Below are 19,195 nucleotides of genomic sequence, written 5' to 3'. Positions count from 1 at the left end.
CCGTGAGGGAGAGGGGGCCGTCGGGTTTTCTGTGCGTCCTTCGCCGTGGGGAGATGCGTGTGGGGATGTACCCCTTTGTGTACTTGTGTACAACTGTACACACCGACACAGAGAGAGAGGTGCGCATACAGGGGTATATACACGTCTCGGCGCGTACATTTATCCCTTGTATAGCTGTATAACCGTGTAGGTATACTGTATGTATACTTCACTCTGGTATATATATATACATATATATATATATATGTATACACACACGCATATCTATACCCACATATATACACCTATACATATATATACCTATACACATATATAGGTGTATATACCTACAGCGTATACACCCATATAAAGGTGTTTATATACAATGTACCCACCTAGACCTGTATAGATGTATAGATCTATATATAGGTGTATATATAGCTCTGCAAGTTCTGTATATATTATTATTATTTTTAGCTCATTTGAGAGAAGACAGAACTGGTATCAATAAATAAATGACTTGGGGTTTATATGTATTACATTTACAAATACAGTATGTTATGCACACACACACACACACAGAATTTTAAATAGCTGTGTAAAAACGTGTAGGTACAGGTGCAGACGCAGCTCCAGCCATGGCTGGCCAGGCGCTCCTGTGTGGGGCGGCCGGGCCCCCCTGCCCTCTCACCCTGTTATTTGTGAGCTCCCCCAGCGGGACGAGGTGCAGAGGGCCATGACTCAGCTGCTGGGCTGGGTGGTGTCCAGCCGGTGTTTGGCAGAGATAAGACCCCCCCCAGCATCCTCCCTTTATTCCGGCTTTTTGTTTGCTTTTGTCCTGACGCACAAAACAAAAACTCCTCCGTGGAGTGCTGCGGCGAGGCAAGTGTAAGAGGCAGAGCGGTCATGACAGAGGAGAGGTGTGCCAAAGTAAGTGACCGAGCGAGTCCCCAGGGCTCCTGAACGGAAAATACGGGAAGGGAGCTATGTCCATGTGCATATGCTGGGACCCACCAATAAACCGCATAAGATGCTGCAGGAGTTCGTACCATTACCTCCTACGGCTCCTGAGTATTTTTCACCTGTACTGTCAACTCCACATCAGCAGATAAATGGTGTGTGGGCAGTCATGCCTCTGAACTTTCTCCGGCCATGCCAGATGAGCTGTAACTTATGAGACCATGTCGTTGCCGTTCAATCTATTGAGTTCTGATACCCTGTGCCTTTAATGATGGTGCTTGCTATGGCACAGCTCTGCACAAGCAATTTCTCAACCTATACTTTCAGTCTGAGGTATTATTTTGTATCTTGTCTCTTCTCTAGGCAAGGAAGGAGCTTTAGTGGGACATGGAAACTGTATGAGGATGGACTTCATTTATCCTGGGATCTTTTATGCTTATTACCCACTCTAATTGATTTATCCAGTTTGAAGTATCTCCCTACAGGCAGACTCCCTCCTTGTGTTAGACATGTCAGGTGCTTGATGCTTTTCTTTTTTTTACAAAGTTCAAAACATACCCGCAGGAGTCACCTGCCTACTTCTGCAAGGGTAAATGTACATTATTAACAATCAGCAGTACTACTGTCAGTTTAAAAGGTACTTTTTAATTAATTTCTTCCAATATTGTTCTTGTTAGGAATTAGAGGTTTATTAATATATCTGTGAAGCTGTAAAAGTAGCTGGACGTAAATATCAAAGCGGGAAAATAAATTGCATAAGGTCATCTTAGCAGAAGATACAACTAATATATTGAAATTAGGAAATGAGGTATAGGCAAGACTTTTTTTGTCTTGAATTTATGTGTGCATGTTGTGCAGATCTTCTAGCAAAACTGTCTGAATTTTTACCTTAGAACACTGGAACGATAAAGCTCTTTTTATCTAAAACAGGGTCTGTTGTGCATTGCCTTGGAATATTATCAATGTTACGCAAGTTGCTAATAACGTTTAGTGTTTTTTAGCAGCTTCTTTCTAAGTGAATCTGCATAAGGAGTGATTACATGCTGCAGTGTGGTATTCTGACATTTACATTTTAAAGCCATTTCTGAAACTGAAGTCTCAAAACTTCCCTATCACTTGTTTCCAAGCTCTCTTTTTAATATTTCCATGGCAGCTATGGCCTGTATTATTTCCTCCACTGACCAACAAAGCTGTTAGAGAATTACTTGAAAAAAGTGAATGTAGCTCAGATCTTTGGGTGGAGTTTGCAGCTACAGGTCTCTGTGAAAACAAAAGTAAATCCACCAAGAAGCCTTTGAAAGAGTGTGATTTTCAGTCACCTGTGAGGGTGTGGTGAACATGCAGCGGCAGAACAGCATCTCTGTTGGATTTGCACTTTTATGGTGGAGCGCAGAAGCCACCTGGCCCCGTGTAAAGCCTGCTGGTGCCAAGTTAGCCCACCGAAATCTGGTAACGAATTCGAGCTGGCACACTAAGTTCATGCAGTCTGTGCTCTGCATCATGCTGCCACAATGCTTTTCATCTGCTGCATGGAGCACTGCAACGAGTTTTATTGTGTCATCAGACCATAGCAGCCATTGCCATCTCATCCCAGGTGTACCAGCCATCTGGGTCCCATCCCTCGTGAGGCACATGGGCCACCACAGTTCCTGCAGTACCTGCTCTGGTCTTGGAGAGTGGCATCAGTCACCTGAAGGCAGTGCTGGCTGTTTCCAGAGCTGGGCTTCCAGGAGCCTCTGTCACACAGGTCACTCAGGTAGAGCAAGGACAGTAGACACTCCCCTTGCTGACAGCAGTTTTGGTCGGACGCTGCCCAGGGGGGCCGGCAGTCCTGTCAGGCAGCCAGTGCCTTGTCACCACGCACTCAGTTATGGCAGCCCTCTTGCTTCCCTCAGATACCAGAATACAGAATTTATACTGAGAGTGCAAGAAGTACTTCAGGCCAGAAATATTTTTGAGTTCTTTTGTATATGTAAAAAGAAACCCAATGTATATCAGGTGACCAAAGCAGCCGTTAAAACTTTACCTGCATCACCCACTGCAGTCATTTTTTTCACTGTTCCCTGCAGGTGGAGCAGTATGTTGGTGAAATTAAAGGTGGCCTGAGACCAGCCATGAAACTCACAGTCATAGGCATTGTACACTCCAACCCAAAGAGGTAGGTGAAGGTACTGGTGGGGGCTTCACCACGTCATACACGCTCCTACCTATTTTCTAAATTCAGAAGGTTTCTTGGAGGTCTGTGCTCTTTGGAGGAAGAAAATCAAACAGGTTAATAATTTATGGCTTTACTTAGTTTTCATGCACTTAGATTAAAGGTCAAGGAGGAGTTTACTCTTTGACCTTTCTGGCTGCCCTGACAGGATTTTCTACTCCTTGCCCTTATCTAATGTGAACTGGAAGGGAGCACACAAGTGGCATTTCTCCTCCAGGAAGAGGTGCAATTCTCAACCTGCATCTTGGTTGTCTGCTGGGGGTTGGAATCAACATCATTTAAAAACCAGTCTGACATGAAATCAACAGCTGTCTGTAGTCTTTAAAAGCATGTCATGTTCACCATGTCCTTTAACATTTCTGAAAGTTCCAGTCATTTAACTGGTTTTTTTTCAGTTTTTCGGTGACTCTGCTCTGTGATCCAGTGGATGCAAACAAAGATGTTGGGCTGTTATTTACAGTTAACTTCAGTGAGAAATCCATCACCCGAAATGCACGAATTGGTGGAAAATGGGGAAAAGAAGAGAAGACTATTCCCTACTTTCCATTTACAGCAGGCGATACATTCAAGGTAATTTTTTGGTACTATGAATAGAGTAGAGAAAAGGAGGGGAGAAAGGCTGAAGGCTATGTGACCAAAAATAGCTAAGTACTGACATTGCCAGGTTAACTAGTCTAGTATGGCACAGACAGCAACAGTTCAAGCCCTGATGGGAGAGATGCATTCCTTTCTCTAATCTTAGTGAGAGTACTCCCTGCAAGGAGCTTTGCAGTATCATCTCAGCAGAGGGTAAGTTATTTATTAGGGGATTTCAGAAGGAATGGTAGACTCTGTGCTTCACTCTCCCCATAACAATTGGAGAAGTCCGTGCTGGTGAAATCAACCCTGCTGCTGACCTCTAACACCCTCCCCTGTCATTTTCCATTGCAGATGGAGCTCTTATGTGAACACCAGCAAATACGAGTCCTGCTTGATGGACGGCAGCTCTGTGACTTCACTCACCGCATTCAGCCTCTGAACTTGGTTAAAGTTTTGCAGATCTCAGGGGACATCAAGCTTACCAAAGTGGCTTGAAAAGAGGAGACCTCAATATCACCGGGGAACAGAGGAATATGTACTTTTTCTTGTCTGAGAAATGTTTTATCTCTTTCCTCTGGATGATTCTGGAGAGTGGGAACTATATTTTTTTTAATTTGCTGATGTGTTTGAGATGTAAGCTTTTTTTTCTCATACACAGTCAGCAATTGCAGAGCTATGGCTAGTCTGGGTAAATCTGAGACTTATTGCTGAGATACACTTTTGGCCTCCCAAACTGCAAGATTTGTGATGCTGTGCAGTATCTCACATTCTTATGATTCCTTAACCTCCCATGCATGCCAGGTGACAGAGCTCAGTCTTCTGCAATGGGGTGGCTGCTAGCCTTGTGACTAGAACTGGGCATTATGCAGGTAATGGGACTGAGAAAAGAGAAGCAGGAGATTTTCTTGTAAGTCAATAAGGGAATCTGATGGTCCCCAGCAAGGCTCACATTGTCAGGAGGGAACTGCTTTTTCTGGAAGCTCTGCTCAATCAACACAAAGCCATTTGGGCTTCCGAGTACAGAGCAATAAATTCCTTCTCAACATCCCTGTCTCTTCCAGGTAGCTTTTCCTGAGTTGAAGGGTTTCAACAGCTGTGGATTTCACAGTCTTCTCTGGACCAGGCCTAGGAAATGTATCTGTAGCTGAAACTGCATTGCCCACTTTTGTATCTAATTAAAACTGCATCTTTGCTGGCAAACTTCTTTAAATAAACTCTGTTAAATATTTGAACACATGTAAGCATTGTGCTGTTATTTTATTGCTGTAGCTTTTGAAGCAAGTCCTACATACGTGGCTATTCTAATAAATATATAAGCATATATCATATGCTGCCTTTGGTGATGAGACTTTTTTTTAGTACACAACTTGGAGAACATAAAATCTGCAAAGAGATGGAACTGTGGACAGAGAGCTATCAAATTCCTCTGTGACTTCAGGGAAGATATAGCATGTTGCCTTCAGAGGGCTTTTGAAGGCTCTGAAGAGTTTGGCTGTCAGATACAGGTACTAAGATAAAACTAGGAATTTTATGAAAGTAGTATATCAGGTGTTTTAATAATTTCCTACATTCCATTTTACCCTCTGGTGTCTCAGTTTATGTATAAATCTAAAATTACAGTGAATGAAACCATTATTTTTCATATACTCAAACTGCCCTCTGAGAAAAATCATATCTCTAAAGAGCACAGGATATTCAAATGCACTGGTTTTGGGGTTGTTTTTTTTTTAATATTTAATGATATCAAAGACAAGTTTAGTAGACAAATAATGGAAGAACTAATGACCTAAGATAGAAGAAGCAATAGCCATATCTGCTACTGTAATTCTCAGTCCAAATGGTTCTCCAACATAAATGAACTTATGATGATAATCGAAGGAAAAGTCTCGCTTTTATAGCTGAGTGATTTCTTCCAATATATTCAGTACCAGCAATTGCCTGGAACTGCTACTGGTCTGATTTGATACTCAGGATCTTGTACTGTCTGGTATCATTACCAGCACAAGAGCAATCTATATAGTGGAGAGGAAGATGCTTTGGGTTTTTTCAAGTCTAACAGAGAGCCAAACAGTAAAGCAGATGGATGGACAGACAGATCCCTTGTTTGTTTTGCAGTACTGATTATCCTGGCAGCTGGATTGTGGCTTAGCACAAGATTCGTGTGGTATACCAAGAAAGGCAGCCTCAGACATCAGCACCTTTCATGACTTTGATGTTTCAGTCTTAACTAATTAATTTATGAGCCCCTTTATAGAGGGGAAATGAGCAAGATATTTCTGCTTTAAGATAAAGCACAATGTGGATCTGTCAGGTATAAACTGAATACTTGTACAAAAGATTCTTTTCTTCTGTCTTGGAATATTGTATCTCATCATTTCATTGTAAAGCCCCATTTGTCTGTATCCACCTATTGTCTTTTGTCTTTTTGTTAGACGGTAAATTCTTGGTGGAGAATTATTCTCGGTCTATATGACTTTAAGACGCCTAGGATGCTGGTCTACCAGGAATTGCTAAGTGCTATGATAATTCAAATAACAGAAATAGACTATCAAGGGGATAACAATACTCCCAGAAAATGAGAGCAGAAAACTTGGTCACAAATGTGATTTGTCATTTGGCATGGAGTCCACGTTACTCATGTCAGTGGTTTGATTGCCTCAATCCACTGCACTCGCTCAGCCTTGGAGCTGGCCTGGATATAATAATGAATGTCATTTTTGGTGATGATTTTGAAGAGATTGCCTTGCACATTGCCCTTCACTCCTGCAGAGAAAAAAAAAATCAGGACAGTACGCAGAGAAAGGTTTTCTGGCAAATATGAAGTTTCATAGGGAAGAATTTAAATTTAGTGAATTACGCAATCAAATCTTTTCTTTTTGTTATGGATAAGACCTCTAAAGCTCTTGCATCTTTGATTTTCTTTCTGCAAAACCCCTGGAAGTGTTCAAGGCCAGGTTGGATAGGGCTTTGAGCAAACTGCTTTAGAGGAAGATGACCTTGTCCGTGGCAGGGGTGTTGGAACAAGATGATTGCTGAGGTCCTTCCAACCCCAACCACTTGATGATTCTGTGATTCCATGAAAATAAAGACATAGTACAGACGTTCCTGCCATAGATTGTATGAACTACTGTGCACTAGATAACATATGTATAGTAGTCTCTCTTTAGATGGAGACTATTATTCGAGTTATACACTGGAGGGATGAACTCCCTACCAGTTTGTACAGCAGATAGATTTGCTCCTGCCCATATTTGGGTTCCTCCTAGCAGGGAAATCTATTGTCTATCATGTCACCCTGCTCCAGACCAAAGCTTTTTTAGACCTTCTCTTTAAAAGATGTTCAGTATTTGAGATCCGCATATTGTTCTTGCTCTCATAAAATAAATTGCTTTCACAGTAGAAACACTCATCTGCGAGGCCAAGGTTTTAGACAACTGCCTAAGCTAAGCATATGCTCTCGCAGAACTGTTTTTTGTATTGCTGTGTTTATGTCTCCCCTACATTTGGATTCTAGCAGATCAAAAAGGAAGAGGTAATAGCATAAGCAGAGAGGACATGCAGAAAAGCGATGGCATCAGAGGATGCCTCAAAATTTTGAGTTAAACAACATCCAAAATGAAGGTGTTTCCTCTTTGTTTGTTAACTCTGAAATATTAATCAGTGTCTTAGGACTGTCTCAGAGGTCATATAACTGAGAAAAGCCCATAAAAAGCCCATAAAACCTTGGAAACACCCAAAGTATTTGGAAATAATGCTAAAAAAAGTCCCCTTTGGTGTGGACAACCCAGCAGCACAGGGATCTGTGACATGCCTCTTCTCCTGCTTGTGAAGGGAAATGAAGGGCCAGTACACTTGTGCATACAAACAGCCATACACACAAACCCATACCTAAAGACTGTATTGCTGTATCACAAATATGTATGTACAAAAGTTTAGAGGCTTGTGCTTACCTGCTGGGACTCCGTTGTCCTCTAGAGCTGAGACAAGACAGCCTCGGAGGGAGAATCCACCGACTGGCTTGTTTTCTTCCTGCAAAGAAAAGGGAAACAAGACTTAGCTAGAAAATATCATTAGAATAACTTCCCAGAGCACATACATTATTTTTAGGAAGTTGGGGATGTAATGCCAGTCCTTCCACATATGACACATCCATGTCACAAAAGAAGTCAATTAGAACATATAATTAAAAGCACTACTATATTGTTTTAATCGTAGATGTTTATCTGATGTAGCTGGGCATGGGGGAGATCAGTTAAAAGCACAAGGGTAGGCAATCACGTTTCAAATTTATGTAGTTTTATCAACAACACACATTGAATATTATATATATATTTCTGCAAGTTTTTAGCTTGCTGCTTTTTGTGAGACTGTATGGGAAAAATCTGACTGTTTTCGCTAGTTGGCTGGTGCTCTTGTTTCTTGCCTTCAGGTTCTGCAGTTTGAGTTTATAGTACGATAAGGATGAGTTCCAGTGGAAAAAAAAACCACAAAGGAACAGGCAGTGTAGTACCCTATGCATCTGGGTTGCTCATATTGATTGTTATATCCATGAAAATAAATTCTACTATTCCATGAGCAAGTTTAAAACTGAGTAGTAGAAATTCCTATAAATACTTTGTCATCAAGGAGACCCTATCCAATGTTAGAATAAGAATGTAAAAAATCCCGGTACCAGTATGACCCTCAAGTGGTGGGATATCAGCCCAGAAAGATCACATCCCAGGAAGAATCCCTGCAGGACCATGGTCCCAGACTGTGTGGGTACAGCAAAAGACCAATTACAAGGAGACTTCTGCCCCTTGGCTAAAGAAAAGCAATCTCACTGTGAAAAAGACAGGATGGAAGATGCAAGATACAAAATCCTACAAGGTCCACCTCCTAGGGTAAGGCCAGAGAGGTCTAATTCTCCAGGAAATGGACAGAGGAACCCAGAAAGAGATCTGTATGAGAGAAATATTTACAGCATAACTGTATTTTCATTATAATATTTAGGTCTTCAAGAGGATTTCTAGGGGTGGTAACTTCCCAATCACATACCTTAGTGGGGTCATAGTAGTGCAAAAAAGCAGGATCAGCTCTCAAAACAAATCTCCTCACCTTCCAGTTTTTCCTCTTGTGCCCCTGAAAAATGGAAGAATTAAAGTTACCACCTCCTGAAATGGCCATTTTCCTGCAGGCTGTAGGGGAGACATAAATATGTACCAAAAAAAGAGCTTTTGCAGCCAACAGAGAAAAATCTTTCCTGACATCTTGGTAGTTCCCAGAATTTTCTGCTTATCTTCCTTCTTCACACATGGATAATTCCTTCCTCTCTTCCTTCCCTGCACTGAGAACTAAGAAAGCAAAGTGACAGGACCAAATGAATATATCCCTGATTTCTGCTTTTAATATTAAATATGGGTCTCAGATTAAAAACTCATGCCGTGTTTGCTCTGAAGGGATTATGTCAGATCCTTTTGCAGCTCTGGTTTTGAGGTTCTGGGGGCTGCCCCTTGCTGCTGCTGACCATGGGAAGAAGCTCCTGGACAGCTCTCATGTCCTATGGCGATGGAGGGGCTGCCCTGCCAACCTGTGAGGATCCCCCAGTGCCCCACCAACCCTTGTGGCACGCTGGCAGCTGGAGAACGGAGGGTTGTGAAGCATCTGGTGATCCAGTTTGCACAACACCAAAGTCAGAGCTCTGGGTACAAAGCTCCAGAGTAGGAATGTGGCCATACAGTGCAGGTAGGGTTCCATTTGCAGGTGGCTGTGTTATGCTTTGAAACAGCATGATTGCCTCTCATCTTGTTCACAGCAAGGGTCAGAAATTAAATCTTGCAGACCAATCCTTTAAACAATTATTGCCAACAGATTTCACCGCCACCAGAGCACCCCCATGTACACGAGTGACTGCCCACAGGTAAATATCCGCTTCATAGAAAAGTCAAACTACTCAGCTTTGAAATTTGTCTGCGGCCAGCAAAGAATCGTCACTGCTCACACTACCCAGACGGGATATGTTAAACCAGAGGAACAGTGGCTCTGCATCAAAGTGAATGTAACGCCTGGTATGATTCGGAGTTTATGTGGGACTTTTGCTTCTGATACTGTTTTGTACCTTTCAGTATACACTCAATATATACAGAATATCCAATTAATCTTGCCTGAGCAGCAGGTTCCATACCTCACTTCTTTAAAACTAGATCCTCTTCACTGCATGATCTCTAGTAGTAGTTCTGACAGGCAAGCTAGTTCTACTGGCCACCACTCTTCAGCCTGGCTTGTGTAAATCACATTTATTCTCTAAGAAACCCTACTAGCTGTCATTTTTTCTGTTTCCCAGTGCAGGTTCAAAGACTGTGCTTACCTGTTTCACTAAGAATCCTTGCTTCACAATTGTGCCGCTTAATTCAGAGATGTTAAATTGTACCTCTTCCTTGGAACTGGTATTTTTCTTACTGTTCTCAGCCTGCAGATAGGGTAAAGATGGTTTCATTTTTTTTTTTTTTAATCTAAACACACTTTTAAGTACAAAATTCTGCATTTTATTTTCCTTGAGCTGTTTTTAGCCCATATTTCCTGAGCTAATTCTACTCCATAGCTCTGCTGCTAAGCCTTGTAGTCCCAAGATTAACAAGCACGTGTACATGCATTGTGACCCTGAGTTGAAGCAGAACTGCAGCATGGCCTCCGATACATGCAGACACAGCACTGCACTCCAGGGACACACCCCTTTTAATGCCCAATTATGTAATTTGTAGATCCCTCCATAACCATGTAGCTACTTGCCTCCAGCAAATGTGCCAGTGTTAGTACTACTAACAGCCTAGAGATGATCCTTCTGCATATTTACTTTCTCAGCCTGCATATTTTGCCTTTGATTGCAAGCTCTATGTGTCCTCTTCACCACTGTTTCAAATCAAGCGTGTGACAGGGGGCAGAGGATGTGCTTCTGTTGGCAGCTGCATCACTTACAAACATGTACAGTGCGGTGGAGTCATCAAGGAATTTCTCAGAGGGGTCGCTGAAGCGCATGGCCTCAGTGCTGCGGGTTCCCACAGGCCTGATGAAGTTCTCATCCATCAGCATGGATGCCAAGGTGACAGCCTCGAATCGTGACACAGCAAAGCTATTGGAAATGAGCCAGTCCACCAGGGAAGAACCTGCAGAAAGAAAGGCAGCTTTCATACCAACGCAGTGTGCTCTTCTGAGGCAAGGCAGATGGTCTCCTGCCACATGTTTTCACTTGCTGAAACATTTTGACGCCATCACAAAGGCTGCCAATGAAGTGCGAGGTTGACCTTGTGTGGGGTCCTATGAGCGCTTCCATATATCCAAAGAGCCAAGAGAGAAAGGTGTTGGAGAGCTTGGCTGCACCACCGGGCCACAACCGATCCCACTATGAAAGACAGGATAGTAGCTCCCTTGCCTCTACAGTGTGGCATGTCAGATGTGAGGTGGCTCTTTGCCTGCAGTAGGTGTACCTGTGAAGGTCTCTTTATATCTGTTGCCTTGATCCAAGTTGCGGGTCAGTTTAATTCCAGTATTGCTGTCATACATTCTCTCCACTATGTCACTGTAAGCGAGAGTACAGCACATCAGTAGATGAGAAAGACAGGCAGAAATTGCCGTGTACTTCTGTCAGCTCCTGGGGTGTCCTCATAATTACCCGCATAAAGATGAGAAGCATTCTAGGTACTCCCCCAGAATATTTGTCCGAAATAAGTTCTAGGAAAACTTCATTCTCCCAACAGCAGCACTAAACAAGATGCCTCACAAAGTATTTTACAATTTAAAGTACTTCAAACTCATCTATAGTCAGCCTTGATTTGCCTGCTCAAGACAAATAAAATTAATGAAATTTTTCTATTTCCTAATCAGTTCTCTATTTCCTCTTTTTTAACATGAAATCTTACTCTGGATTCCAGCTACCAGCTTTGAAAGCTCACCAACACGGCATGAACAATGTCACTACCCAGTCTTTCCCTGATAATTCATCTTCTGAGGTAATACATCTCCCCAGTGAGAACATTTGCAGCTGACTAGGGAGGTCTCCAAGCCAGCAGTGAGGTGTTGGTGCAGAATCCACATACTCCCGAAAGATGATGGTCAGGAAAATGTGCATTCCCTGGCAAAAGTATGTGCAAACCTAGGACAGGGCAGCCAGTTTAGAGCATCCGGGCCACATGGGAGTGGATCAGTGCAGAGTGGAGCTTCCCTTGACCCTCCCCATCCATCAGCTCAGGTGCTTTGTGAACTAGAGCAATAGAAGGAGAAATGGCATACACTTACTGGAGGCTGATATTATCTAGCAGTTTGAAAGAGTTCTTCATTCTGTGAAGTTCTTGTACCTGTACTGGGTGACCAGCATGAATAGCTCCAGTGATGTCCAAAGCCCAGGAGTCACGCTCCTCCCTGGAGCAACATTCAAGGAAATAGTCTGTATTGGTTTTTGTCTTTAGTTTGATTAGTAGCTGTGGAGAAAGAAGTGCAAAGCAATAACATTGTTTTAGCTATTTCCCTCCTCTTGCATTTTGCTTCTTTTAGCACTGGCCAAAGAGACACAAAGAAGTCTGATCCCAGCTGAGCAGTTTAGGACAATTCTTGTTCAGAAGGATTGTGGGCACAACTCTGGGTTTGGGGGTTTTTGTGTGTTTTTGTTACCATCCCCCTCAAATCCCTGGATTTTCAATTCCAAGCATGGTTCACATCCATGGAGGTCGCAGTACTTAAGAGAGCAGACAACAGAATGGATTACTGGAGTGTGCCGCTGACTGTGGAGCTTTTTACATCCAGGTCTCAACAACTACAAACCATCCCTAGGCTCGTTCTGCCATGAGAAGTCCTGAAATAATCAGCAACTTCCAGTCATTTCCGTTCTGGCCCCATGCAGAGGAAGTCTGTATTGCCGCTATCCACGGGCGAGCAGAGAAGCGCAGGAGGTACTTTACATTCCAGAGCCCTCTTGCTGTAAAATTTCTACAGCAGCAATGTGCCATTGATGAAGGAAAAGGGAGTCTGATTTGCCAGCCTGGGGGCACCCCATGGATACAGCTATGTTTTAAGGCAACTACCATAGATAATGTTTCCCCTTTTTCCCATCCTCAGCTTTTATTGAACTGTTCATATCCTCTCTCCGCTCACTGTTGGGCTGATGCATTTGCATTTTTTCAATGAACTGTGTGCACAGGAATAGTGATTTTTTTTTTATTTTTTTTTTTTTGTTAATGACTGTGACTCACATTTGGGCACAGGGAAGAGCAAAGACATAAAGAGGGGGTTCATTGCCTGTCTGGGTTACATTGCTAATGGTAGCTTGCTTTTAGCTGGGCCAAATTCTGAAAGCACTCCAGTGGTATGGTTGCAGTAATCAAAGAAGTCAGAAGGAGAGGAAAAGACTAGTGAGAAGTTAGAAAGTGAGTGACATCGAGAAGAGATACGTATTTTCGGTCATACCGGTCTGTTCTCATATTCCAGGCATGGACAGGTAATAGTGCAGCCATCCAAAAGGATCCTGCCCTTTGGAGAAGGCTCCTTCTTGCCTCCTTCAATTTTGTAATACAGCAGCTTATCCTGAAGCAGAACAAACCATCTCACTTTCCAGTTACGAACAACATGCCCCTAGAAAGGAAGAAATGCACATAGCAAACTTTAACACGAGCATAGAGAAATTACCATATTTTCTTTTTTTTCCCTTCTTTTTGTTTTGTTGTGAAAATACCATGAACTAATAGGAAACTGTATGAAAAGAAACACAAAAAGTCACCATGAGTCCTGTTCTCCCTGAAATACACGTTTTTAGTAACAAAATAGAACAGCTTCATCACTATAAAATCACAGAACAATAGAAAAGTGCTTTGCTCTTTTTTCAGCAAGGAAAACTTCTTTGATGGCAAGAATTGTTTCTTGCAAAACTCACATGAATTATAAAGAGCTGTCATTTAGGTACACACCTGTCTGCTGACAGTACAGGCAGGAACAGGGCTAAATACAAGATGTGTGAGGGCTCTTGACAACCAATTCCTCTTTTACAGTGACCCTAGGGGAAGTCTTTTTTTTCTTCATTTTGTTGTGACTCTAGATGCCAAGTGGTTTTGCAAATGCTTTGCTTGATGAATTAGCTTTTCCTTACCTCCCCTCTTACTACTAATAAGTAGTTAATTTCTATCCTACCTGCCTCCAATCTCCTGGGCTAAAACATTCCATGTGCTACTGTTTCCTGCAAAAGAAATATGTTTTTTACCGACAAAAGCCTGAATAAAGGCTGCTGTTGAGTGCCTCCTGAGTTATATCAAAATACAGATGAAACCTCCTATTTCCTCTCTGTAAACAGCCCCCAGCTCTCTTTAGTCTGGCTAAAGGATGAGCAAAACCAGTGGGGGCTGGCACTGGCAGGCTCAGTCTTGTCAGATGGTGTCAGGTCCAGCTTTGCCGTGTGAGGACCTGACTTGTGTTTCTACAGGCAGTGGAATATTACAGTCAGCAGGCAAAGCATGGGGTAGAAGAATCTCTGGCACCTGGTAGAGGGTGGGCATGGATAGAAGAAAGGAAAATGTAAGCTCCAGTTGTGGCAGGAGTCAAAGCTCATTAATTATCTGTGAATGAAGGGGAAACTCAGCAATTTCCAAGTAAAGGTGGGGTAATGAGTCTCTAAAATCCAGGGCATTTTAGATCCAACGTCTTCTAGTCTATACTAAATACAGTTTATCTAATTTGGGTTTGTTCTCCTTCCCTTTGTATCCTGTGTTGTAAAGTCCCTTGGACATTTTTCCTGCATGTTCTTTGCTATGGCTCCTTTCTTTCCTTCTTGGAGATGTTCGCTGTTTCAAGAGGCTGCCTTACTTTTTTTGCTTTATCTTTATCTGACTTCCACACATTGATTTTGTATTTATAATCCATTACGATACATAACTCAGTAATTTGTAATCCATTTAGATCATCTTCTGGCTTCTGCTCTCTTCTTAAGAAAGCTCTGTTTTCTTTACCTGATCCCACCCCTTCCTCCTTTTTTCTCTCTGGATCCCTGGAGATCTTCTCCCTCAGTTCCCTTAGTTGCTTTCTTTGTGGTGTCTGTCCTATCAAACTGTGTGTCTCAGTGATGTTGTACAGACTGCTGGCAGTCACAGTTTAGTGTGCTGTGATAACCTATTCCTCTCATGCACTTGGTGCCTTGGCTTCCCATCTTGAATTCAGTAGTTACTTAAGAGCCAAAAAATACAACTATAGCTCAGAAAAGAGACCAAGAGCTGGGACTGCTCTGCCCTTTCTGCATAAGGGAGGAAGGGGAATAGCCCCTTCTCCACATGGAGCATGGTTTCATGTGGCCAGTGACTGGCTGCCTGACTGGCTAGGAGCCCTGCCAGGAGAGCTCCTGACCAGGATTACTTTCGTGTTAGCACCAGAAACACTGCCACGTACTGTAGAAAAGCATTTCCCAAGGCGTGGCAAAGCTTTGAACAAACCTCTGAATCACATTTTTTGTATGAAATCAAGGACCATATCAATCATTGAGACAGAGCCATGGTACTAAGAGCAGTTTGTGTCACTTCCTAAATTGCCTTCTTGTGTCCCAGCTGTAACTGACTTGATCTTACGGGGAGAAACATTGGGAAGGCTGAAATCTGTGACACCATCTTTCAGCTCTTTTCACCACGTTTTGGCTTGAGGTTGTGGAAGAAAGAAGTTATTTCAAATGCATTTTTATGTTTGCATTGCTCTGAGCCCCTTCAAAGAGGATAATCTATTCTCCATTATCTCATATGAAATGGGAAACCTTGCTCAGCTGGATCACTAAAGAAGGCACAAGCTATCTTAAGAGACTGTCAAAACATCTCCCCTCTCTCAGTCCTCCCATGGTCGCTCCCGCTGCTGCCGCGTATGTGCTCTTTGCAGAGGTGTGGGCGAGGTGCAGACATGTTGGCTTTCTAACACCTGAGCAATCCTGATAGCTAATTCACTTTCCTCTGGGTAAATGCCAACACAGGGAAACTTGAGGGTGGGTAGCGAACACCTGCAGTTCATGCAGCTCCCCTGGCAGGCATCTGCACAAATCTGAAGGAGCTCCTTTCCCAGGAGAAGGCAGGAGCCCCTCAAACCCACCACCCAACAGGTTGCCTTGCCATGAGTCCTGGCTTGATCCAGTCCCTGCTCAGGGGTTGCTTCCGCATTTGAGTAGAACCACACGAAGGGGAACCGGAGCACTTACCCGTTTGACAAGGAAGCCCTCCTTCAGGACTCCAGCTTCTTCCTGCATCATGGCCAGCAGGGAATAGAGCAGAGCCACCGCTGAGGATTGCCTGAGCACTGGCAGCCTGTCCCTCTGCACATGATTTGTTTAAGAAAGCTCATTTTTCTTTGCTCCCCTCCTCCTTCAATGTGACGTACTCTCCCTACCCTGTTTTTTCCCTCCCTCCCTATCTGTGAGACATTAGTTAAGCAGTGAGCTGGCTTATACATTACCTGCCCCCTGGGAAGTAAAACAAAGGGATGCCTAAAAAAACCTTGAAAGAATTTCACAGAATTTAGTAGAGAAAAAACTACACAGAATGCGCTGGCCAATATAAGTAGCTACATGATGACAAATCAGGTATTGCATGGGAGGGAGAAGTAGAATTATAAAATAGCATCCCTCAAAACTTCAGACTAATCAACTTCCTTAAAATTTCTCATCTAAAAAACACATCTCAGAGGAGTTCTGCAGATCAGCATGCTGTATATTATGTGGAATATTAAGATTACAAGGAGACTTTTACAAACCTTACAGTAACTTCTTCTGCTAGAAATTTATTTTACTGAAGAAGGACCAGAGCACCTAAAAGCCTGCTCTACTTTCAGTGATCTCTGGACATATAAACCAAGACTCTCAACCTAATATCCTAAATCCGTACATAACTGGGCTTTCCATAAGGCAGCCTGATTCATGAGCACTGTGCAGTGACCTCTTGTACCTCCTGAGCACCTCTGAAACAGAGTGCCTTTGTGTGTCGAATACAAGCTTAGATGTTTATTGCATTTTTGAAGACTTTGTCTTTTGTCCTGATGAAATAAACCAGTATTAGTATTTCAGACAGCACTGCTGCTCAGAAATAATTTGCTGTACTGTTAGCATTCCCTGACTTGTACTAAAATTAAGGCGATATATGTGGGCAGAGCTATGGCTGTGATAAGAAGTACAAGGTAGAATATAACAAATAAACAAAAGCACTTGTTGCTATGTAAAGAGTCCAAAGGTCAGTAAGACAAATGACTCAAATATTACGGGGCACATTTTCACGCACCAAGGAAAAGGAACAAACAAATAATTTCTTTATCTCTATGGCATTTTTATAATTTTTAGCAAGGAATAGCAAGACACGGAAGAATTGAAACTGACATCATACAGGAGACAACCCAGAGAACAGTCCTGCAGAGATCATGAGAATACAAGTGACTGAACACTACTTGAAGTTAGAAAAATTGATTGTGTATAAAGAAAAAACATGCTGGCTGAGATTTCAAAAGCAGGGTGACCCATATGGAAGTTACCTACATAGCTCCTACTGTACACCCTTTGCCTCTGGGGAAAAAAGTGGTCAGCCACGATGAAACTGGCTGCATAAGTCATGGCCCAGTATGTTTGTTCTTCAGTCCACCTAAAGTAAGTACAGTAAGTTTAATAGAACACTTAGAAGAGTATTTTTTTGCTGCTGGTATGTAGTATTTTAAAAGTTACCAATGGAAATGTTTGTAATTAAAAAAAATATTATTTTGCCTTAAAATAAAGCAGAAATTAACTGAATGTATTTATTTTAATTGAAAAAATAATCTCTATCTGTGTGTGTGTATATATATATATGTGTATGTAAAAAGTTGTATTCAGAAACAGAATCTTGGAAAAAACCCTGCAGTAAGCAGAGAACATAAAGATTATTTTCAGCTCACAATGTTCTGTACATCAGAATTAAACTGGAGAAAAAAGAAGAAAACTCGAGTCTACATATACAAGACATTACTGCTGCATGCATTTCCTGGACATGTACTTCAGCTCCAGGAATACTGTGTTCCACAGTTTGGTATTTGAGGTTTGAATTACATTGTTCAACTTGTTACTGCAGGCGATTTATTACACAGTGCTATTTCATACTAGAGAGGGCAGGTAGGAGCTTGCAGGGGGCTCTCACTCAGACAGTGATCTCAGAATTGCTCCATAACCAGTCGTTGCTGAGGATCTGACAAGCTCTTTTTCTCCAGCATGCAGACCACCCACAGCCCTGCAGACGAATCTTGGCAAAACTAAAATTAGCAACAAAGGATTCTATTGTCAAACTGGTGGTGAATGGTGAAGCAAATATTGCTTTAGCTGGTCATTAAACAATAGGTTTTGTATCAACTACCTTTTATTATCTAGAGCCTTCACTTCCTTCAATAACTCTAAGTATTTCTTCAACACTTTGCATATTTATCATACACACACACCCCTTCCCCCTTCTCATTCTGTACTTAATCAAGGCTGAAAAACTGCCCTTATATTGCTCCCTGAGGCTGAATAAACACAGATCTTGCAAGGTCATACCGTGTAAAATGAGTCAGTAGATCTGGACTGCCATATTCGCACGTGGGCTGGGGAGGCAAGTTCTGGCATTGAACTCCTCTGGTGGAAAAGGACATGATTCATTCCATCTGTATAAACCTAGGGAGCTCCATATCAAGTCTTCCGTGGGACTTAAAGTCATTGAAGGAGGAGTACCCATGTCCTCAGATCCATTTCAGAGTGTTTTCCACATGTCCATGTACTATTATAACAACAAGAACAGTTGAGTGCTTGACATTTTCTTCCATTCAAAATGACCCCAAAATACTTTGTATACTATAAAATATGCATCAGAATGGCCAGGAAGAGCCAGCCAGCTTCAAGAGCACAGGAAGCTAGTCAGGGTTCCAGAGGAGGGCAGGAGCAGCCAGCTCTGAGTGCAGACTATGCTATTTCAGCTGACTGACCTGGCAGACATTGCTGGTACCTCCCAGTCAGTCCTTCAAGAAGCCATGAACAGCTGATTAAGAGAACCTGACCAAAGGAAACCTCCGTTGCATGCTCTGCAATGCTGTGTCCAGCATCGTGTCACATGGGGCATTGCATATACCAGCTTTTTCAAATCAGCTTCTTAAGTGTCAGGACTTTGCCCTCCAGTGTAAACTCCATTAAATATTTAGTTCCTTAGTGGATTAGGGGTGAAAGATGATGAAAACAAACCACATCAAAACAAAGAACGATGAAACATTTCTAGATAAAAGTGAAAGAAAACAAGCATTCAAAAGAATTCTGATATAACAGCACTTTCAAAATCAACTGTAGAAAGGTGGAGTGTTTGGAAACAGTGGTTTAATTGTCTAGGCTCTGGAACAAACAAACAAAAAAAACCTATCAGAAATTAAACCCCAAAGTTCAGATTCTGCTATGAAGAACAACATGCCAGCTCCACTGCACCTAAAGAAAAAAACCACAAG

General features: G+C 42.3%; 2 protein-coding genes across 7 annotated transcripts; one reads left to right on the top strand and one right to left on the bottom strand.

Annotated features, from left to right (window-relative positions):
• The first annotated feature begins 27 nt into the window (after positions 1-27).
• Positions 28-4,974, top strand: LOC113985862 (galectin-related protein A-like). Of its 3 annotated transcripts, none has more exons than XM_027717061.2 (4): positions 28-119; positions 3,009-3,097; positions 3,550-3,724; positions 4,085-4,974. In XM_027717061.2, the coding sequence occupies exons 1-4, from the start codon at positions 54-56 to the stop codon at positions 4,226-4,228; spliced, it is 474 nt and encodes a 157-aa protein (XP_027572862.1). In that variant the 5' UTR covers positions 28-53; the 3' UTR covers positions 4,229-4,974. The 3 variants fall into 3 exon arrangements, with proteins under 3 accessions (XP_027572862.1, XP_027572863.1, XP_039245019.1); XM_027717062.2 differs by lacking the exon at positions 28-119 and adding an exon at positions 482-909; XM_039389085.1 differs by lacking the exon at positions 28-119 and adding an exon at positions 2,541-2,695.
• PLEK2 (pleckstrin 2) lies at positions 4,070-18,671 on the bottom strand. Of its 4 annotated transcripts, none has more exons than XM_039389083.1 (9): positions 18,264-18,671; positions 13,169-13,333; positions 12,005-12,186; positions 11,197-11,288; positions 10,688-10,875; positions 10,080-10,181; positions 8,771-8,854; positions 7,684-7,762; positions 4,070-6,496 (listed from the first exon to the last, which is right to left on the bottom strand). In XM_039389083.1, the coding sequence occupies exons 1-9, from the start codon at positions 18,363-18,365 to the stop codon at positions 6,369-6,371; spliced, it is 1,122 nt and encodes a 373-aa protein (XP_039245017.1). In that variant the 5' UTR covers positions 18,366-18,671; the 3' UTR covers positions 4,070-6,368. The 4 variants fall into 4 exon arrangements, with proteins under 4 accessions (XP_039245017.1, XP_039245018.1, XP_027572858.1 ...); XM_039389084.1 differs by having other exon boundaries at positions 4,070-6,493; XM_027717057.2 differs by lacking the exon at positions 18,264-18,671 and adding an exon at positions 15,918-16,005.
• Positions 18,672-19,195: the final 524 nt, after the last annotated feature.

Source organism: Pipra filicauda, unplaced genomic scaffold (genome assembly GCF_003945595.2).
Source record: "Pipra filicauda isolate LSUMZ 115617 unplaced genomic scaffold, ASM394559v2 scaffold6_size6359152_pilon, whole genome shotgun sequence".
Classification (NCBI taxonomy): Eukaryota; Metazoa; Chordata; class Aves; order Passeriformes; family Pipridae; genus Pipra; species Pipra filicauda.
The sequence above is the reverse complement of the archived record's forward strand: the minus strand, read 5'-3'. Positions and strand labels throughout refer to the sequence as shown.